Raw genomic sequence first — 23440 nt, 5'->3', positions numbered from 1 at the left:
TCACATTCCTTTTTTTTTTTTTTTAAAGATTTTACTTACTTATATGACACAGATAGAGACAGCCAGCGAGAGAGGGAACACAAGCAGGGGGAGTGGGAGAGGAAGAAGCAGGCTCATAGCAGAGGAGCCTGATGTGGGGCTCGATCCCATAACGCCGGGATCATGCACTGAGCCGAAGGCAGACGCTTAACCGCTGTGCCACCCAGGCGCCCCAGAACATCACATGCCTATTCATTCACTCCCATCCCAGGAGGAGGACTGTACCAGGTCGCGAGGTAGCTGAGTCTCAGAGTGGCATCTGTGGGAGATGTGTACTGGATCCAGCTTGAGCAGGTGACTTGTATCGACCCATGAAATGTGACTGGAAGCAAGAGAGAGCTTTAAGAGTCATCACGTTTGGGTGACTGCTCTTTCCCTTCTGCCAGAAAAACACGTCTCTGGTAAGGGTTGTTCCTCTAGACATCAAGAGGAACCAAATACTGGAAAGAGTCACAGCCTCCAGTAGCCTATACTTGTGTGGACAAGAACTAAATCTTTGGTGCTACAAACCACTAAGACTTCAAGGTTGTTTGTTAGAGCAGTCTTCGTGGCAAAAGTTGATTGATACAATGACTTATGCAAAACAATATTTTTTGAATTATTTTCTTGGTGAATAAGAAGAAAACATCTTGAAACCAAGGAAAATCATGTGAAGCAAGAAAATGACAGGTGTATTTTAAAAAGTGAACTGTGTGAAGTAATTTAATTTCATGTTTATGGTGCATTAATCAGGTCCTATAAGAAAAATGAAGTTTCAAACAAATGTAAATAAAATGGTTTTTCTTTTCTTTTTTTAATATTTATTATTGTCTTTTCTTTTTTTTTTAAGATTTTATTTATTTATTTGACACAGAGAGACAGCCAGAGGGAGAGGGAACACAAGCAGGGGGAGTGGGAGAGGGAGAAGCAGGCTCCAGCGGAGGAGCCTGATGTGGGGCTCGATCCCAGAACGCCGGGATCACGCCCTGAGCTGAAGGCAGACGCTTAACGACTGCGCCACCCAGGCGCCCCTAAGATTTATTATTTGAGAGAGAGAGAGAGTGCAAGCATATGGAGGGGCAGAGGGAGAAGGAGAGGGAGAAGGAGAGAAGCAGACTCCCGCTGAGTGCAGAGCCCTACACAGGGCTCGATCCCATGACCCATGAGTTCATGACCAGAGCTGAAATCAGGTGTCTGATGCTTAACCAACTGAACCACCTAGCCACCCCTAAAATGGTCTCTTTTCTAATCACAGCTCATAATCAGCCACAAAGCAAAGAAACAGTTTAATATGATTCCCAGGAATCAGATACTATATTAGACAAAACACCAAGCCCATAAATAAAAAACAACAATCACAAATCACTGAGATATATGCTATCTTTCTCTGAGGGGCTCAAGCAAAGATAGTAATCTTTGAAGCACCTTACAAACAAATCTGACATCATGGAGAAAAAGGTCAACAGAAAAGACCAGAAGAATGAAAAAGAAAATTTTGCTACATAGAAAACACGTGATGTGCTCCTGGGAATCAGAGGCTCTTCACAGAAAAAACAAAACAAAACAAAACAAAACAAAAACTATACCTCGGCTATTTTACTTCGACATAAGTTAGCAATATTGACAGACCAAGACACTTTAAAATAAGATCATGCTACAGGGAACCGAGTGGCTATTTTATATATAAGCAGTTAGAGGGCATACTGTGTCCCCACAGCATATTTGCTCTATTTTACGTCAGAAGTTCTTAACTGACCTCCACTTAACTCATTCCCAGATTTACCTGACACTGCATTGAATCTGCCAAGTGGTGCCCAAAGCAAAGTCTTCTCAGTGAGCAGCCTTCTCTCTGCTTTGCCTGCACACCTCTGTCCTGGCCACTTGACTTACATGCTTGCGTCCCAAGAGTGCACTGTGTTTGTTCCCACACATGTTTATGTCACTTGTACAAGTTATATTAATTAGTAACTTAATTAAATGTTACATAAACCAAAGATATGAGTAAGAAAAAAATGCAATTGCTTCTAAGAAAATCAGTTGAATGTTTTGAAAAGACTCAAAGGTAAGTCTGTGAAAAAAAAAATTGTCAAGATACAGAGGGCAAAGCAATTATAAAAGATGGGGGAAAATCATAAATCTGGAAGGATTCTGCACTCAGGTTGCCTTAAAGAAAGAGGCTTTACTCATATGACTTTAAAAACAGCAAAACTGAATACCAGGAGTGTTTATGAAAAAATATGGTAGCAAACTCTAGTGAGAAAACCTATACTCAGAATCAAGAAGGCTTTGGCGATAAATCAAAAAAATTAAAGAATCAATGTATACTTATAAAACTTAAGTTAAAATAAGATGGTTCAATTATCAATTCTACGATTCCTACTAGCACAAACTTTTTCTATTACCTGACCAAGTATTGGTCCATATCATATCAGAAAAGAGAATTTCAACCAAATTATCATATAACCAAGTCTGAGCAATAGGTTTCCCACACAAGCCTCCCTAACCCTCCATGTTGTCCCTATCAAAGTACTTACCATCCTGTTCTGTATTTAGTTAGCTGCATCCCCCAACTTGGCTATAAACTCCGGGGGGGGGGGGGGGGGGTTTTAAACCTAAATTTGATTATTATATATAAATTATCATTCCCAAAATATTTATTTTTCTAAATGGCAAGAGAATTAGCTAAACACAGGCCTCTTCTCCTCCTGCCTCCTCCCTTCCCCAAAGATTGCTTGCTCCCCAAGGTCAGGCCCTATATCAGATTCATCTGTGTAGAAATCTCAGTGTCTGACTCAACACCTTGCTCACTGAAGGCTATCCACAAAGGATCTACTGAACTCAACTAAGTACGAGAAAAATAATTGTCATTTCCTTTTGAATTAATAAGACCAGAAAGGCAAGAGTGTCAATTAGGAAAGTGGAACTTGCTACAAAAAGGGTTGAAGAGTCAACTTCCCATTTGTAACAAATTCTTAAGAAATCAAAAGTTAGGGGCGCCTGGGTGGCTCAGTCGTTAAGCGTCTGCCTTCAGCTCAGGTCATGATCCCGGCGTTCTGGGATCAAGCCCTGCATCGGGCTCCCTGCTCAGCGGAAAGCCTGCTTCTCCCTCTCCCACTCCCCCTGCTTGTGTTCCCTCTTTCGCTGCCTCTCTTTCTGTCAAATAAATAAATAAAACCTTAAAAAAAAAAAAAAGCCAAAAACTGGGAGTGTTTTAACCAACTGGAAGTAAGAGAACAGATTAGACAAGCAGATGTGCTTCCTGGAAAGAGAACCAGAATCAGGCCAAGCACACCCCACTCAAAATACCAAATATCAATTCAAAAACCTAAGAGAGAAACTGAAAGTTCTTTCAACGCATTTATTGCTGCACTAATGCACATGGTACCGCAGAATACCCACACTCACAAGAATGCCCACGCTAGTTCCTGCTCTGCAGGACTTTACATGCTCTTGGTGGAAATAGAATAGAAACTGGTTAAATTACCAAAAAGAGCAAAAAGGGCCAAGACAGTCGTACAGAGAACAGCAGCTCTGGAATTTTTTGAGACAGTTCCACAACAGCATTTGAAGTTCACTCTGAACCTTGTAAGCTGGATAAATTTTGGACAAGAAAAGATCCAGAAGAATTGGGTCTATTAGAATAGGGAAAACAATGCTGGCAAAGTCACAGCACTGCAAAGGGTAGCTTAGGTTATTGCAAGCAACAAACGTAGCTATAACACTGGGTATTGCAGAAACATTGTAGAGAAGTCGACTAAAAAAGCAGCTTTGATGTGTGGAGTGACTAAGAAGTCAGGCACAGATAAAATGTGCTCTGTTAATTGCAGCATTTGAAGAAAACTGTAAGGCAATCACCTCACACTAATGAGACAGAAAAAAAAAAAAAAAAAAGACCGAAAAACAGAAGCCTGTAAGGAATTTTGTTCATTTGATCAATATGATGGTATATTTTATATATCAACTTGACTGGACCACAGGGTGTCCAGATATTTGGTCAAACATTATTCTGGGTGTATCTGGGAAAGTATTTTCAAATGAGATTAACATGTGAATTCACAGACTGAGTATAGGAGCTTGCCCTCCACAACATGGGTGGGCCTCGTCCAATCAGTTGAAGGCCTAAAGGGGAAAAAGAATAACCCTTCCTTGAGTAAAAGAGAATTCCCCCTGCCTGACTGCCTCCAAACTGGGGCATTAGCTTTCTCCTGCCTTTGGACCTGAGCTGAAATACTGGTTGTGTCTCAAGTCTGAGGGTCTTCAGACTTAAACTCACCCTCAGTTCTCATGGTTCTTAGGCCTTCAGACTCAAACTATAACAACATCAGCTCCCCTTCGTCTCCAGCTGGCTGGCTCACCCTGCAGATATTGGGACTTGTCAGCCTCCACAGTCATGTGAGCCAATTCTTACAATAAGTCTCTTTACACACACATACAGACACAAATACACACACACACACACACACACGTCCTATCTATTCTATTTTTCTGGAGAATCCTGACTAATACAATCAAACTTGAAATTTAAGATGTTTGTTATATTGCTACAATAGAATCTATCTGATAAAAAACTAAAGTACATTTGATATAACTTCTAATCAAAGAAAACATATTAACCTAGACAAAAATGTAACATTAAATAAACTACAGATAATTTCAGGGCAATAATCTTTCAATATCAATAGTTTTTAATTCTACTTATTTTCATTTTAATGATGATGGAAACACTTCCGACAGAGATAAGTAATTCATTTGAGAAAAAAAAGTTGAGTCTGTATGTGCCAAGAGCTATGCCAGGACTAAGTATACCACAGTCAAGTAAAGCAGACACAGCGCCCAGCCTCAAAGAGCTTATAGACTAAGTGTGAGCCATTAATCATCACCAAAGAAATGGAAAATATGCTGATGAAGGCAAGGACAGCGAGGAACACGGTGCTACTAGAGTACATAATGGACAGAGCTGATCTCATCTGGAGTTCAAGGATGGTTTCCTGGCAATGTGATGACTTCGCTCAGATTTGAAGGACACAAACAGAGGAATGTAGCAAAGGGAAAAAGGAAAATGCATGTGTGGAGCAAGGGGAAAGAACTGGGACATTTAATAGCTGGGTAAAAAAGCATATAGGCTGCAAAAATGGAATGAAAACGAGTGGCTAGGAGATGGTTTCAGGGAAGCCAAAGGCAGGCAGTGTTCCACGATGAAGCTACTTGTCAACAGCACCTCACGTGCTGAGCCGATCCAGCAGAAGGAGGTCTGAAAAGCCTGGCATGCTGTAGTGACACAGAGAGCACGGGGGCCTAAGAGAGAGCCACTAGAAGGCTGAGTGCAGAGGCCAGGTCAGTGTGGGCTGGGGAGTATGCTGGAGGTAAGAAAACTGGAGACCCGGCATGTAGACAATTCAAGGAAAGAGAGGGGATCCCTGCTGAAAGGGGATGTAGAATCAAGAGGAACGATTTTGAACAGGAGAAGTCTGTTTAAAATCCCAATGACAGTGACAATCACTGTGAGAGGGTGGATATCAGGTGAAGAGAGGGGTTACTCCACATCCTAAGTGTCCATTAGAAGGAGGTACACGGGCTTGTTCTTAAGAAAGAGGAGGGGACCCTTCTCTATTCTTGGCGAAAGGAAAGAGAGCGAGCGCAGTTGTAAGGAGGTGTGCGTGCGTGCTGTCAGAAGCTGATCAGTGTTTCGGTGTTATTTATATCACCTTTGTTAACATTCACCAAAATAAGTGGTAAATGCATCTTCTTAGAATATCTTTTTTTTTTAAAGATTTTATTTATTTATTCGACAGAGATAGAGACAGCCAGCAAGAGAGGGAACACAAGCAGGGGAAGTGAGAGAGGAAGAAGCAGGCTCATAGCGGAGGAGCCTGATGTGGGGCTTGATCCCATAACGCCGGGATCATGCCCTGAGCCGAAGGCAGACGCTTAACCGCTGTGCCACCCAGGCGCCCCTTCTTAGAATATCTTTTAATTTTCATGTATTTCCAAACATTGAAACAGGCTACCTATATTCTTTTATAGAAGCACACTCTTAAAAAAATACTCTTAGCTAATGAACCCCCAAATAGAGTGTCCTCAACCCCCAATGACTTCTGTGATTTCTCCTCTAAGTCTCACAGTTACATATTTCACTGGTTTGGCAACAGGTCGGTTGTAAATATCACCCCAATTCATTTATTAAAAATGCATTTAATGATAAAATGGGTGAAGTTGGTCAAAAGGTACCAACTTCCAGTTATAAAAATAAGTAAGTCCTGGGGATATAATGTACAGCACAGTGACTAAAAACAATGTATTTGAAGCATATATTCAAAATTGCTCTAAAATGTCTATGTAGTCCCCCCAGTCTTCTAGATAAAATTTGACTATTGTGCTCATCATCCCTGTGTCTCTGGGAGAATATGTATCCCAAAACTGCATGTCAGACTGGGATGAAAAGAACTCAGCTTTTTCACCTGCAAAATGGGAATAATACTTCTTCTTTGGGGGGAGAGAGGCTGTTGAAATTAAGTGGGATAATGCTGATGCAAAAATGTGACAAATTTTTATAATGGGCCAAAGTAGCAATCTGAAATCTCATTTCATATGTACAGATAAGCAGTTTTTATTTATTTTGTTTTGTTTTTAGTTACTGATTGACTTTCTAGTTAAAAATCACATGTGTTATTGAATGGCAAGATGTGAAGTATTTTAAGGGATCATTGTGTATCACTTTTGTAAACAATATGGCATTGGTCCTATCATGAATTGAAACAAAGCAAAATATATTTACGGAAGTTTAATACAACCATATAAATGCCCAATAATATGCATTTTAAATCTGATAAAGAAAAAAATGAGGAAAGAGAAGAAAGGCTACTCATAAGCACACTACGTTCCAAAGTCTAGAAATGGGCACGTAGAATTAAGTCACATAGGGAAAGTTTTCAAAAGCATAGTTGGTTTACATGCTATTGCTAGAAGAATCAGGTTAACTCTCAGCAAGAATGACCATGCTCCTTTTTCTTCCTTTTTCCTTTCTGAAAAATTAATAGAATGGGAAAAAGCAAGCAAGAAGGAAGAAAGGGAAGGGAAGGGAAGGGGAAGGGAAGGGAAGGGAAGGGAAGGGAAGGGAAGGGAAGGGAAGGGAAGGGAAGGGAAGGGAAGGGAAGGGAAAAAAAANAGGGAGGGAAGGGAAGGGAAGGAGAAAGAAAGAAAGAAAGAAAGAAAGAAAGAAAGAAAGAAAGAAAAAGAAAGAAAGAAAGAAAGAAAGAAAGAAAGAAAGAAAGAAAGAAAGAAAGAAAGAAAGAAAAATGGAGGGAGGAAGGGAGGGAGGAAGGAAGGAAGAAAAAAAGAAGGAAAAAAAACAAACTAATAGAACAGAAGGATATGTAAACCACCATTAACTGTGCATAGCCATATGTCAAAGGACTTAGTTAACCACAGGAAAAGAAACCACGAAATGGTGCTTTAATCTCTGTCCACTGAGAAGAATTAAATAAAATGTTCATTAAATACCAATTTAAGAAATAATAGACACATAAGTCAATTGATTATGCATTTAATTAAATATAATAAAAAGTTTGTATAGTTTTGACATAGTCAGCCATGATGATGATACATTTAATTACTTTCTAGACTCTTGTTAAACTCCAATAAAGGGAAGGCCACAACTCAAATCTTAGAGCTCCTCTTTCATTCAACCCTGTACCTTCTTGATGCAATAAAGCACCACAAACAGGGCCTACAGCTCAGTAACTAATCTTCCTTATTTCCTTTCCCCAAGCAGTCTTTTTTGAATCATGTGAGATTTGCAAAAAGGACTAAGACACAATTAAGGATGACTAGATTAGGTTCTAAGAAACATTTTTCCTAAGGTTCTGTGAGCCACTTTCTCAAATTCTCAGAATTTAATATACATAGCTGAATACAGTATAATTTGTTTACTGCAATCTTTATTGAAATATATATAAATTATAAGACAAATTTTACACCTTTCGAATATTTTATTATTCAGTGATGGAATATAGAACTTCACATTTTATTTTTGTATTGCTAAGTACTGGTGGAACCTTTTATGAGAATCTACTCATGTACTGGATGGAGTACATTTTTCTCAGAATAAAAATTTCCCTAGAAAACGCAATTTCCCTTCATAAAGAACTAAATGTAGCTAGTTCAAGTGTTTTATGTTATATGCATTAAATTGACTTCACTTTGCAGTTTGTTTATTGACTATTTTAATACAAATCATTTAAAAATAATGTAAAACTCATCGTAAAATGTATCTCCAATTTTAAAAAACAAAAACAAAGCCATTTTCTTCTTTACGTTCAAACACCAAAAAAAAATTCTTGCCTGGAAACGAGTGGAATGTATGCTTAATTTTAGTTGTCTAGATTTTAGATTTAACATATAAATGTATGTATATTATTTTACTTTCTTCCTCTGATAAATAGGGTATTCATATTATTTGCTTTACTGAATCTAACAGAAATGCCCCTTCTTTTCATTATATTTTTTAGCAACTAAAGGTTTTAAACTTTCTTCTTACTTTTTACTGTATCTCTTCTTTTTTTTTAATTTTTTTTATTATATTATGTTAGTCACCATACAGTACATCCCTGGTTTCTGATGTAAAGTTCGATGATTCATTAGTTGCGTATAACACCCAGTGCACCATGCAATATGTGCCCTCCTTACTACCCATCACCAGCCTATCCCTTTCCCCACCCCCCTCCCCTCTGAAGTCCTCAGTTTGTTTCTCATAGTCCATAGTCTCTCATGCTTCATTCCCCCTTCTGATTACCCCCCTTTCTTTATCCCTTTCTTCCCCTACCGATCTTCCTAGTTCTTATGTTCCATAGATGAGAGAAATCATATGATAATTGTCTTTCTCTGCTTGACTTATTTCACTTAGCATTNGTAGCATTATCTCCTCCAGTGGCGTCCATGTTGCAGCAAATGTTGAGAACTCGTTCTTTCTGATAGCCGAGTAATATTCCATAGTATCTATGGACCACAACTTCTTAATCCAGTCATCTGCTGAAGGGCATCTCGGTTCCTTCCATGATTTAGCTATTGTGGACAATGCTGCTATGAACATTGGGGTGCATATGGCCCTTCTCTTCACTACGTCTGTATCTTTGGGGTAAACACCCAGTAGTGCAATGGCTGGGTCATAGGGTAGTTCAATTTTTAACTTTTTAAGGGACCTCCACACTGTTTTCCAGAGTGGCTGTACCAACTTGCATTCCCACCAACAATGTAGGAGGGATCCCCTTTCTCCACATCCTCTCCAACAATTGTTGTTTCTTGCCTTGTCTATCTTTGCCATTCTAACTGGCGTAAGGTGGTATCTCAGTGTGGTTTTGATTTGAATTTCCCTGATGGCTAATGATTTTGAACATTTTTTCATGTGTCTGTTAGCCATTTGTATGTCTTCATTGGAAAAGTGTCTGTTCATATCTTCTGCCCATTTTATGATTTGTTTATTTCTTTCTCACGTATTGAGTATGAGAAGTTCTTTGTAGATCTTGGATACCAGTCTTTTATCTGTAGCATCATTTGCAAATGTATTCTCCCATTCCGTGGGCTGTCTCTTAGTTTTTTTGACTGTTTCCTTGGCTGTGCAGAAGCTCTTTATCCTGATAAAGTCCCATAAGTTCATTTTATCTTTTATTTCTCTTGCCTTTGGCGATGTGTCGTGAAAAAGGTTGCTCTGGCCGATGTCATAGAAGTTGTTGCCTATGTTCTCCTCTAGAATTTTGATGGATTCCTGTCTCACATTGAGGTCTTTCATCCATTTGGAGTTTATTTTTGTGTATGGTGTGAGAGAGTGGTCAAGTTTCATTCTTTTGCATGTAGCTGTCCAATTTTCCCAGCACCATTTATTGAAGAGACTGTCTTTTTTCCACCGGATGTTTTTTCCTGCTTTATCAAAGATTAGTTGCCCAAAGAGCCGAGGGTCCATTTCTGGGTTCTCTATTCTGTTCCATTGGTCTATGTGTCTGTTTTTGTGCCAGTACCATGTTGTCTCTGTGATCACAGCTTTGTAGTACAGCTCGAAATCCAGCATCGTGATGCAACCAGCTTTGTTTTTCCTTTTCAACAGTTCCTTGGCAATTCGGGGCCTTTTCTGGTTCCATACAAATTTAAGGACTATTTGTTCCAGTTCTTTGAAAAATGTCCTCGGTATTTTGATCGGGATAGCATTGAAAGTGTAGATTGCTCTGGGTAGTATGGACATTTTAACTATGTTAATTCTTCCAATCCATGAGCATGGAATATTTTTCCATCTTTTTATGTCTTCCTCAATATCTTTCAAAAGTGATCTATAGTTTCTAGGATATAGGTCCTTTACGTCTCTGGTTAAGTTAATTCCAAGGTAACATATGGTTTTTGGTGCTATTGTAAATGGGATGGACTCCCTAATTTCTCTTTCTTCAGTCTCGTTATTCGTGTATAGAAATGCAACTGATTTCTGGGCATTGATTTTGTATCCTGCCACCTTACTGAATTGTTCTATAACTTCTAATAGTTTGGGAGTGGATTCCTTTGGGTTTTCCATATGGAGTATCATGTCATCTGCTAAGAGAGACATTTTGACTACTTCTTTGCCGATTTGGATACCTTTGACCCCTTTTTGTTGTCTGATTGCTGTTGCAAGGACTTCTAGTACTATGTTGAATAATAGTGGCGAGAGTGGGCATCCTTGTCGTGTTCCTGATCTTAAGGGAAAGGCTTCCAGCTTTTCCCCATTGAGAATAATGCTTGCAGTAGGCTTTTCATAGATGGCTTTTATGAGATTGAGAAATGTACCCTCTATTCCTACACTCTGAAGGGTATTAATCAGGAAAGGATGCTGTATTTTGTCAAATGCTTTTTCTGCATCAGTTGAGAGGATCATATGGTTCCTGAGTCTTTTCTTGTTGATATGATGTATCACATTGATTGATTTGCGAGTGTTGAACCATGCTTGCATCCCAGGTATGAATCCCACTTGGTCATGATGGATAATCCTTTTAATGTACTGTTGGATTCTATTAGCAAGGATCTTGTTGAGGATTTTGGCATCCATATTCATTAGAGAAATCGGTCTGTAATTCTCCTTTTTGAGGGGGTCTTTGCCTGGTTTGGGGATCAAGGTAATATTAGCCTCATAGAATGAGTTTGGTAGCTTTCCTTCTGTTTCTATTTTTTGAAATAGCTTTAGGAGAATAGGTATTATTTCTTCTTTGAATGTTTGGTAGAATTCCCCAGGAAAACCGTCTGGGCCTGGAGTTTTATTATTTGGAAGGTTGTTTATCACTGACTCAATTTCTTCATAGTTAATTGGCCTATTTAAGAAATCTATTTCTTCCTGTTTCAGTCTTGGTAGTTTATAGNTCCAAGGATGAATCCCACTTGGTCATGATGGATAATCCTTTTAATATACTGTTGGATTCTATTAGCTAGGATCTTGTTGAGGATTTTGGCNGATATGATGTATCACATTGATTGATTTGCGAGTGTTGAACCATGCTTGCATCCCAGGTATGAATCCCACTTGGTCATGATGGATAATCCTTTTAATGTACTGTTGGATTCTATTAGCAAGGATCTTGTTGAGGATTTTGGCATCCATATTCATTAGAGAAATCGGTCTGTAATTCTCCTTTTTGAGGGGGTCTTTGCCTGGTTTGGGGATCAAGGTAATATTAGCCTCATAGAATGAGTTTGGTAGCTTTCCTTCTGTTTCTATTTTTTGAAATAGCTTTAGGAGAATAGGTATTATTTCTTCTTTGAATGTTTGGTAGAATTCCCCAGGAAAACCGTCTGGGCCTGGAGTTTTATTAGTTTTTTGGAAGGTTATCACTGACTCAATCTCTTCATAATTAATTGGCCTGTTTAAAAAATCAATTTCTTCCTGTTTCAGTCTTGGTAGTTTATAGGTTTCCAGGAAGGCCTCCATCTCTTCCAGATTGTTTAGTTTTTTGGCATATAGCTGTTGATAAAAGTTTCTAATAATCCTTGCAATTTCAATGGTGCTGGTCGTGACCTCTCCCTTTTCAGTCATAATTTTAATAATCTCAGTCCTTTCTCTTTGTTTTTGGACAAGTTTTGCCAGTGGTCTATCAATTTTATGGATTCTCTCAAAGAACCAGCTTCTAGTCCTGTTGATATGCTCTACTGCACTCCTGATTTCTAATTCATTGATTTCTGCTCTAATCTTGATCAACTGCTTCCTCGTGCGTGGATTAGGCCTGTCCCTCTGTTGCTGTTCCAGTTTCTTGAGGTGAGAATATAGAAACTGCATTTTAGATTTTTCTATTCTTTTGAGTGAGGCTTGGATGGCTATGTATTTCCCCCTTAGGACTGCCTTTGCAGTATCCCATAGGTTTTGGACCGTTGTGTATTCATTCTCGTTGGTCTCCATAAATTGTTTAATTTGTTTTTTNTTTTAAATTGATTTTTGATTTCCTGGTTTATCAAATCATTCCTGAGCATGATGGTTCTTAGTCTCTAAGTGTTTGAGTTTCTTCCAAATTTTTCCTTGTGGTTGAGTTCCAATTTCAGACCGCTGTGGTCTGAGAATATGCAGGGAATAATTTCAGTCCTTTGGTAGCAGTTGAGACCTGTTTTGTGACCCAGAACATGGTCTATTCTTGAGAATGTTCCATGGGCATTAGAATAGAATGAGTATTCTTTGGTTCTGGGGTGTAGTGTTCTATATATATCTATGAGGTCCAACTCGTCGAGTATGGCATTCAAAGCCTTTGTTTCTTTGCCGAGTTTTTGCATGGGTGTTCTGTCTATTTCTGATAGTGGACTGTTGAGGTCCCCTACTATTAACGTATTTTTATCTATATGTCTGTTTATTCTGGTTAAGAGTTGGCTTGTGTATCTTGCTGCTCCCCTGTTGGGGGCATATATATTAATAATTGTCATATCCACTTGTTGAATACTTCCTTTAAGAATAATATAGTGCCCTTCTGTATCTCTCTCTATGGCCTCTAGTTTAAAATCCAGTCTATCTGATATGAGAATTGCTACTCCAGCTTTCTTTTGAGGTCCATTTGCGTGGAAGATGGTACTCCATCCCCTTACTCTAAGTCTGAATGCATCTTTGGGTTCAAAAATTGAGTTTTGTAGACAGCAAATGGATGGGTCATGTCTTTTTATCCAATCTGCAACCCTGTGGCGTTTTATGGGGGCATTTAAGCCATTTAGATTGATAGAGATTATTGACAGATATGATTTTAATGATGCCATTTCTCTTTAAAGTCTTTGTATCGGTTGTGACTTGCTGCTCTGTATCACTCTTGGGGCCTTTTTACCTTTATAGAGCCCCCCTTAATATCTCCTGTAGGGCTGGTTTCGTGGTTACGAAATTGGTTAATGATTGGCGATTTTGGAACGTCTTTATTTCTCCATCAATTCTGAATGACAGCCTTGCTGGTTAAAGGATCCTTGGCTACATGTTTTTCTCTGAAAGAGCTTTAAAAATGCCCCCCCCAGCCTTTCTCTCATTCCAGGTCTCTGTAGACAGGTCTGACGTAATCCTGATACCTTTGCCTTGGTACGTGAGAAATTTCTTTGCCCTGGCCGCTTTCAATACTGTATCCTTGGATCTAATATTTGCGGATTGCACTATGACGTGACGTGGTGTAGGTTTGTCGCGGTTGAGCTTGGGAGGGGTCCTCTCTGCCTCTTGGACACGAATGTTTGTTTCCCTTGCTTAATTAGGGAAGTTTTCAGCTACAATTTATTCAAATATCTCTTCTAGACCTCTGTTTTTCTCCACCCCCTCGGAGATGCCGATGATTCTAACATTGAGTCAGTAATCTCCCATAACCTACATTCCTGTACGTGGATTTTTTTGAGTCCAGATTCTATTTTACCTTTTTCTTCTACTAACCCATCCTCCAATTCGCTGATACGTTCTTCTGCCCCATTCACCCTGGCCATCAGAGCCTCTAGTTTTGACTGCATTTGGCTCATAGAATTTTTAATTTCTGTCAGATTCGCTCTCATTTCTGCCCTTAGGGATTCTATATTCTCAGCAACGCTTTCTCTGATGCTTTTTTCAAGTTTACTCATCATCTTGACCATTGTTGCTCTGAATTCCATTTCTGATAATTGGGATACATCCGTATGTATTAATTCTGTGGCCGAGGCCAATTCTGTGGCAGAGGCCACAGACTCATTATCTTTTCTTTGCTGGGGNTTGTCTTTTCTTTGCTGGGGGGGATTTCTCCTTCTTGTCATTCTGATGTGGAGAGGGTACGGGGTTGTCCAGAGTCCAAATTATTGACCAGGACCCAGGCCATGCGCTCTTGTTTTATAGGGATCTTAGGGATGTGGGCTTCTTGATTTTTCAGCCTGCCTTCTGGGGGAGGGGCCTGCCTGCAGGTACTCAGAAAACCCTGTTTGGGTAGAGTCTCTGTGTCCCTTGCGAGGGGGGATGGGGATGGGCACCCTGTGAGCCGGTATTTCCGGGCTTTTGTTCTCTGGCGGCTTTCCCTGGCGGTTTGCTATGCCTCTTCTGAGAGAGCAGCAGCGGCTGAAATTCAGCCTCTGTCTCAGAANTATTGTATCTCTTCTTAAACCTTGTAATGATATAGTACAGTCCCATTGTATTTAATGCAATGGTGATTAATTATTAAATACTAATCTTTCATTATTACATGTGTGAAGTATAATTCAACAGCACCTACCAGTTTGCAGGAAATACCATCTTTCCCATGAACCTTTGCCATTTCGCTATTCTATACCCAGGTTTCCAAGTCAGTCCAGACCGGACTGCTGGGTTCTTAGTCAATGGAGTTATCTTAATCTAAGGCTCTGATTATCTGTGGTAATAACTGTAAAAAGATCTCTGATTTAACAACAAGGTGCTGTTGGCCATACAGTTATCTGGCTAAGAGTTAGATTACTTACACAGTAGACTGAAACCTGTACACACATACCAGTACATACTGGGCACTCACAGAGTAAAAATGTAACGCTATGCCAGACTGAAGACTCCCACGCACGTAGACTACAGACCAGAGTTCAGTGAAGCATTTGCCTTCTGTTATTTCAAAGTAAACAGACATAAGCTTTCTTCCAAATTGACAAGTTACCTTCAGCTAGGTGTCCCACATCAGGAGAGAAGCAACAGAGAGCAGAGGAGGCCAGGTCACCCAGCGCTCACTGAGCCCCGACTGGATGCACTAGAGCTGGCGTGGGCAGTGGGAAAACAAACACAACTTATATGGACCGTTCTTGATGAACTCAGCCCAGTAACAGAAACACATACAGAAGTAAATCATTTCTCTAAGTGAGCCCACAGATATATCACTTAGTTTGGGTTTCTATTCTGGAGGTATTGGGAACATTTTAAATTAAATAATTTTGTTTCAAATTAAAAATTTTAAATTAAATATTAAATAGAATTTAACTTTCAATTAGTAGTAATAATAAATTTAAATTAAACATACAATTGAAGATTCAGCACTTCTCCCAGAAGAATAATGTCACAGAACTCCTATTTTAAATTCTACTGCATACTTCCACTATGACCAATCCTGTTAACAAAGGCCCCACATAGGGGCGCCTGGGTGGCACAGCGGTTAAGCCTCTGCCTTCAGCTCAGGGCGTGATCCCAGCGCTATGGGATCGAGCCCCACATCAGGCTTCTCTGCTATGAGCCTGCTTCTTCCTCCCACTCCCCCTGCTTGTGTTCCCTCTCTCGCTGGCTGTCTCTATCTCTGTTGAATAAATAAAATCTAAAAAAAAAAAAACAAAGGCCCCACATCAATTGGGAAACAAACATTCTCCAGCACTCCGGCTTCTCTCTGGTTGATGTCACAGAGGTGGCCTTTGCTGGCTTACAAATTAGGAGAGCATAGGAGTCTCTGAAACGATTTCTAGAGACCCTGCCTACTCACTTCCAGCATTCCGCATTCTGAAAGATAGCTGGGAGCAGGCAGACCGTCAACATGTTCTCTAAGAAACAACTGACCTGCACAAAACCCACGTCTCTACAAAAGCTGAACAGTGGCTAGCAGCATCCTAACGACCTTAAACCTATCTCTGAGGTTGCCAAACCACTATCTCTAATAAAGATCTCTGCACAGCACAAGACACCTTCACCGCAGGACATTTCTTACGTTTATAAAGTTCTAGCAATCTTTCCAAAGAGAAGACAGGCCACACAGCCACAGTCTGTACAATGGTGCAGTAAACAATATTCAAGTGGCCAAAGTGGACGCACGCCTCCCTGTGCATCCAGCAGGGCGCCAGGCTGCTGCTGTCATAGCTGGGGGCAGGCCCATTAGGGTTTAGTCATTTCCACATAGCAGGTTGTTCCCTGAGTGGTGATTATTTACTAACACATCTTCGACATGCTTGGCATTTATACTAGCTACCTGAGGAGATTTTAGAAGATTTTGCTCTGTTTTATGTAGAAACAAAGCTATAGAGACAAAAACTATAAACATGGCAGAGCTGTGACAAAAATACATGCTCACGTATACTGGCACACATAGGGACCAGGTGTTTTGCATATGCCATCTCGTTTAATTTAATCTTCACAAAATGCAAAGAGGTAGGTATTATTATCATTAATTCACAAAAAGGAAGAGTTCCAAGAATATTTTTACCACCATGAAGACAGCGACTGGATCATCTTTTGAACTATAATATCGCCAGTGTTCAGCACAGGCCCTGGCACACAGCAGGTGCTCGAGGGCTATCAGCTGAATGAATGCATCAAGTGAACTGCTCAGCCAGCAAGGCTCAGAGCCAGGAATCTACTGTTAAAATTACCTTTCTTAATAGTTTCCAAACTGGGCTCAGTTATGCATTCCTTCTGATTCTATATCAAGTGCTTATTTTGTCCACTGACTCTAACCTTTCCTCTTCCTTCTACAAAGCAAAGTTCCCTCACTGACCACTGCCAGCACCAGCCTTAAAGATGGCCCCCAATGATTCCCCACCTCCTGGGATTGACACCCTTTTCTAGTCCCCTCCTCCACTGTACTGGGGTCTGTGTCTGTGTGACTAACAGCATCCCACAGCAGTAATGGTACGGTATGTCATTTCCCAAATTAGGTTATAAAAGATGGCATCTCTCTCTCGCGCGCGCTCACATCACTCTCAGAGAAGCAACCTGCCATGTCCTCAGGAGCCCTAGGTAAGTAGGTTCACATGGTAAAGGAGCCATGTGAGTAATCTTGGAAGTAGACTCCCCATCCCAATCAAGTCTTTGGAGGCTTCCAACACCCACAGCTGACACTTGATTGCAACAGTCCTTGAGCTAGAACTCCAGAATTACCCAGGAAAGTTGCTCCCAAAATTCTTGATCCTCAGAAAATGTATGAAATAATGAACATTTGTTGTTTTAAACTGTTAAAATTTGGGGGGAAATTTGTTACACAGCAATAGATAACTAACACAATCACAAAAAGATACAGATAAGACAGGCTAGATGAAAATCATTCTGAAAAATAACTCAAAAGTCATGCTCTAATAAAAGTGATTCACAGAATCCTCATAGTCAAAAGGCAACAGCACCATCTGTTTTACTGCTGGGTGAGACATGGACACTGGGAAGCAGAACTGGTCTTCAGTGGAGGCAGCAGAAGAAACTACCTGTACGGTTTCTGGATTGAGAAGCTCAGGACGTCCCACCTACTCAAAACTTTCCCCTACACCCAAACTGACATGCTCTGATCCTAAAATTTTACTGTTATTAATTTCAAGAGATCTAAATGCTAACTTTAACAAATTTTTAACACATTAGCTAGCAGCTGAGGAGAAAGGAACCAAAGGGGAAAAGAGGCAAGGACAGATACTGCCTAAGCATGACCTATGCATAAAGGAAAAGAAGGTGCAATGGTTTTTAATGAACTCAGGATAGTTTGAGAACTTAAAAAAGATCACGGAATACCTGATGTAGATAAATCTAAAATATGTATATTTTTAAATTAAACTGTTCTGTTTCAAAAATATACAAATAGTTAAGTTCAGACACATGGAAGGTTTTTAAAACCTGCATTTACTCCTTTATAAATTATCTCAACTCTAAGGTATTAGAGTTCAGAGGTTTAGAGGGTGGACAGGGAAGACAGATCACCTGGATTCAATTTCCATCCAGCTACTCTGTGTGGCCTCAGGCAAGTTACTTAAACTCTGCTTATCAGTATTCTTATTTGACAAAGGGAGGCAACAATTATAGCACCTTCCTCACAGGATTATGGAAAGTATTAAGATTATAATACACATAACCACTTATTAGCACATAGTAAGTATTCAGTAAGTGTTAGCTTCCATTGCCATCATCATTATTGAGGATTAACTGATATATTTCAAGGTCATCACTATACATAAGGATATTTCAATAAATACTCATTTGACCTGCCAATAAACTATGATCTGAATTAAAATAATTCCTCTACTTTCCACAAGAGTATGTGGCCACAGTAGGGCTACGATTTAACTTCATAGGACCAACTGCTTGTAATTGTACATCAGTTTAAACTTTAACTTAATGAAAGACAAATATGTACTCTACTGTATGAAAATCCACTAAGTTATTTAACTGATATTTTTGTGGTGTTAATGAAGAAATCATTAGACAGTTGCACCTTAATATTCTGTAATGGATTCTAGAAAATATTATAAAAATACCATTTATATAAACCTGATAGGAAGAAACAGAAATAGAGAAGAAACTGAATTAGAGAAAACTACAATTTGGGGTATAAATAAAAACTTCTTTTGATATTTTGGGGGGTTTTTCCTTTCTTTTTCTTTTCTTTCTTTCTTTTTCTTTTTTTTTTTTTTTTTTTTTTTTTTCTTTTTTTTTTTTTTTTGGTTCCTTGGTTGCTAGGTTGGGATCACTGCGGTTTGAATGCTGCATCAACACCATTTAATAAGCCTGTGGATCTCAGTGTCTTGATGACAATGGAGAAAGTCTTGTCTGTGCTTTAAAAACATTCAAGTTGCTTCTCTCCTAGGGAATCCACATGTGATCTCCCAGTTCTGCCATTTTGAAATATCACATGTCACCAAAAGACTCCAGGATAGACTGCCTAAGACTGTTCATCCTCACACAAGGCAGAGGAAGCAGAGAAAATAATATGTAATAAAATAGCTCTCCTGGTAACGGGAAAACTAAACTGACATCAGAATTGGGACAAAGCTGTGCTGACATCACAAGTTTGGCTCAATATTTAGTGCTCTCTCAACTTATTTAGGCCATCCCCACAACCTGACATCCCTCATGAGGTGTACCAAAACCCAAATGTTTTTCCATATGCTCCTTTTCCTTATAACACCAAACTACCTTTTCATTTATGTTGATAATATACTGCAAAAAAGTCCCGGGAAGAGATACCTGGAAATACATCCTTAAATATATCTCTGAAATACCCCAAGAATCCACAGTCTCAACTTTGACTGACATAATTCTGTACCTAAATCAATAATTTTCTATGAAAAGATCAGAAATTTTTAAAAGCCTATAAAACCCTGAGTAGGTCAAATATTTTTTCAAATATTACATTTTTTCCTTTGGTGTAACACAACTAATATTTAATAAGAATCACCCATTTTTTTATGGAGCCTAAGAATTCTTTTGGTTCATTTTAAGCCTCATCTTTCACACTTAGAATTTTCTGGTTCAGTTGGAAATATTTTTCAGAAGTCTGAACATACAGTTTAACTAATTATTCTGAAATGTGTGCATGTGGGAAGAGTTTTTTGCTTACAAGATCCTTCAATAATTCATATATTTCAATCATCATATCCAAAGCTAATTTTCCAAAATCAAATAAATTGCAAAACTACAAGTAAACTAAGTCTCCAAAAAGGAGTTCCAAACCTCTGCCAAAACAGACCTCAAATTCTTAATCCCTTGTCCAAAAAAATTGGACCAAGTATTGACGTTTTCCACCAAGCAAGCCACATAGCCACAAATGTTTCTCATTTACTCCACTCCTGGGACATACAGCTCAAATAAAAAATTTCCTGAATACCCCAAATTTCAGATACAATTTGGAATGTAAGTGATTCATAATGTTACGCAGGAAACATTATGATCTTCTCCTACCAACTCAATGTTTCTGGAATGCAACCCTCAGGAGATTATCCCAACGAATCAGAAGGCTGACATCACCGTCAGCTCTGCGACCCAACTATTATGTCCTCTGCCCCAGCTCAGATGTGATTTTGAACCCTGAACGATCTGCTACTCCAGCTACCGTTCAAGTGAAACAGACGTTCGCCAAGGGAGCTAACAAAGATCCATACTGTGCTCCGTGGCAAGAAACATGGTTAGAGTGCACTCAACCCCCATCTAAGGAAAGGCCAAAACAACGTTAAAAGGAATTAAAGGCACTGTCATCACTTCTGCACCAAAAGACTCTCCCAGTGGCCTCTGAACAGATTCTAATTAAATTCGAGGATGAAACTTCCCAGAGCCTCTAGTTAGCTTATGAATCCTCTTCTAGTCCCACCCTGCTTCACCTTCTTTTAAATCAAATAATAATTTCTGGGGGTATCAAAGTTGCAACAGTCATCCCTTGTAGATTCCTCCTCTCTTTCAAGGAATGCAGAACAGGTGACCTAGCGGAAGAAGAGCACTGTACTGTGTAAGTCTTAGCAACTGCCGTCACCAAAAAAGAGAGCCATGCAGGTGGTCCCGTATAATGAAATAAATAAATAGGGCAGAGAGTCACGAATGTGGGTAAGAGAAGATGGAGATAAACACCTACTGACAGAGTGGTCCATCACCTAAAGGGATCATTACAAGCAAAACGTACCGTGAAAGGGAACTCTTCAGCAAGGCTTATCTGAGAGAGCCTGACACAAAACTCGAAGCTGATTAGGCGACACCTTGGAAGTCTGGGCCAATGGAGAGAGTTACGGATGCTACAGAAATAACAGCCAATAGGAAGAAATGTCTCAAACAAAAGGCATCTGAGCAAAGGTTAAAGTTATTATTTAAGCACAAGGAGAAAATCTAGTTTCAGTAGAATAACATTCTCTAAAACGCAGTAATAAAGAAAGAACACAAAACAATGGGTTTGCCTAAAGTAAATTTCATGGGTCTGTAGGTTTTTTGATAGTGGTAATATTCACAAGGAAATACTAAAACTGAGTCTGTAGATTAAAATTATGAGGTAACTGGAGATGCTGTGAGATGACTGCATCAGGAACCCACAAAAAAAATATAAAATACTTGAGAAAAAGTTAATGTCTACACATTTAAAAAGATCAGCTGAAATCTGTGGTTGGATCAATGTATGTCATGAATAATCTAAAATATGGCCTGAATATCTCTAACTGCCAAAAGATCCTGTTTTCCATCCCAACCTAGCCTGTTGGTAAGAGGCATCTCTCATTTATCCAGACAAAGACTTATTTGTACTGAAATCCAATACTTATTTGTACTGAAAAAATTTGGTTAGCTAATAACATCAGGAAATGGAATATTCTAGATGACTATCTTTTCTGGTTACTTTAAAAACACTTAATTCTGTGCATTTTCCCTCTTGTGACTGTTGGTTTTACACTCAGAATTGAATGAAATCAGCATAACCCTCGGCAAAATATTAAACTTAGAGTTCTTCTGATCTGAGTAAAAGACATGATATTTATGAAGCTTATAGAACAGTACACATGGTAAATACTTAAGGAAATATTAGTTCCCTTATTCTTTTCCTTGTCTCTTACTACTTCCAACCATAGGTTTGCTTCTTCTTTTGCAGTTTAGGAACCAGGAGTTGTGTTTTCACGTGCAATCAGCCAATTTCCCAAAAGAATGCAATATATCTTTGTTCTGTTAATCATCTGATCAAAGAGTTTTAACTAGAGGACCCCTCTAAAAACCTATTGCCTTAATTTTTTTCTCTTCTTGGCTTAATTTCTATTGAGGAATCACCTAAGTTCAACTCATAGTTTCTCTCAGAGCCCAATGTTATGTGCAGCACTATACTAGGATACAGGGATACAGAATTCAATAAAATATGGATCTTACTTAGGATGGTGAATTTTACATGTTACCTTGACTGGGCCACGAGACTCCCAAACAGTTGTTCAAACATCATTCTGGGTGCTTCTGTGATGGTGTTTTGGTATGAAATTAATATTTAAAAAGATGGACTTGAGTAAAGTAAATTGTCCTCCATAGTGTGGGTGAGCCTCATCCAATCAGTTGAAGGCCTGAACAGAACAACAGGGTGATCCTCCCCCAAATAAGAGAATTCTCCTGCTTAATGACCTTCATACTGGAATATCTGTTCTTCCAGCCTAACAATGTGTGAAGTGGGACATTGGTTCTTCCTTGTTCTACAGCAGCCCGTGGCCTCAAGACTCAAAATGGGATGTTAGCTCTGCAGAGTTTGGATCTGGCCAGCCTCCTCCATAACCACATTCCTTAGAATAAATCTCCTCCTCTATAATCCAATTCCTTAGAATAAATCTCTCTATGTATATATAGATACAGCTATAGCTATAGATATATAGATCCTGTTGGTTCTGTTTCTCTGGAAAATCCTGACTAATACACAATCTTCAAGGAGCTCAAAATCTAGTCATGGGGATATACCCAAGTAAACTTTCTCCATGAAGCCTTTCCCAAACAATAACACAGAATATTGTACTATGAGCCAAATAAACCATCAAATAAAGAAACTATCAATAAATGTTCACTGAATGAATTAAAAGTACTTGAAAACAAGATCTGCCAAGGACAGAATCAGACCATGAAATTCATTCCCTCAAGAATTTTCATAAAGAGAGTGATGTGGTGTCAATTTACAACAAGACTTGCCCCTTTCCTGCATATGCTGAATAGATGAGATTTCCCTGCTTTATAAGTTAGTTACTGTTATTTGAAGCAGGTCATTGGGAGTAAACTTAAAACAGGGAGTGCAGTTATAAATTAGTTCATTGCCCTCACAGTGCATAGTACAAATAAGAAGCAAATAAGCTCACCTGAATGGCAGCCAAGTTCTTCTGCTCCTGAGATGGCGCCTCATGAACAAAGCGAAGCCAGTTGGAGTGTCGTGGGTTGGTAGCATCCAAAATGTATAGAACTTCTCCCTTACTCCCACGAACCTGAAACATAAAAAGCTCCTGAGTTTGTACTTGAAGTCAGTATTAGTCATGCTAACCATATCAAGGGTAGGATAAGATATTTTCTCATAAATATATACCTTTCTTATTGACAGGTGTTGAATAGATGCTGGATTAACATCCATTCTTCCCCTTAAACATACATACAAATAGAGCCTCCTATTTTATTTGGCAGATGTCTAGATGACTCACAATTGCAAGCAACGCTCAGAAACATCCTGTGTTGATAGCTCTTTTCTGGTTAAAATTATTTGTTTGTAGGTATATTTTAATATATGTGTTGCAACTGCAATCACTCAGGGGATAACCGTAATTGCAACCTGTCCCCCTT

The 23440-nt window shown here is 39.2% G+C and overlaps 1 protein-coding gene across 1 annotated transcript in view; it reads right to left on the bottom strand.

The window, feature by feature from the left end:
* Nucleotides 1-23440, bottom strand: part of PRDM5 (PR/SET domain 5) — a 189800-nt gene that overhangs the window by 103498 nt on the left and 62862 nt on the right. The window contains exon 3 of the mRNA XM_034661743.1: nt 22969-23091. Coding sequence (XP_034517634.1) covers nt 22969-23091 — 123 coding nt within the window. The remainder of the gene's footprint in view (nt 1-22968; nt 23092-23440) is intronic.

The sequence above is a fragment of the Ailuropoda melanoleuca genome, chromosome 5, assembly GCF_002007445.2.
Source record: "Ailuropoda melanoleuca isolate Jingjing chromosome 5, ASM200744v2, whole genome shotgun sequence".
Classification (NCBI taxonomy): domain Eukaryota; kingdom Metazoa; phylum Chordata; class Mammalia; order Carnivora; family Ursidae; genus Ailuropoda; species Ailuropoda melanoleuca.
Note: the sequence above shows the minus strand (reverse complement) of the source record. Positions and strands in the feature narration are given on the sequence as shown.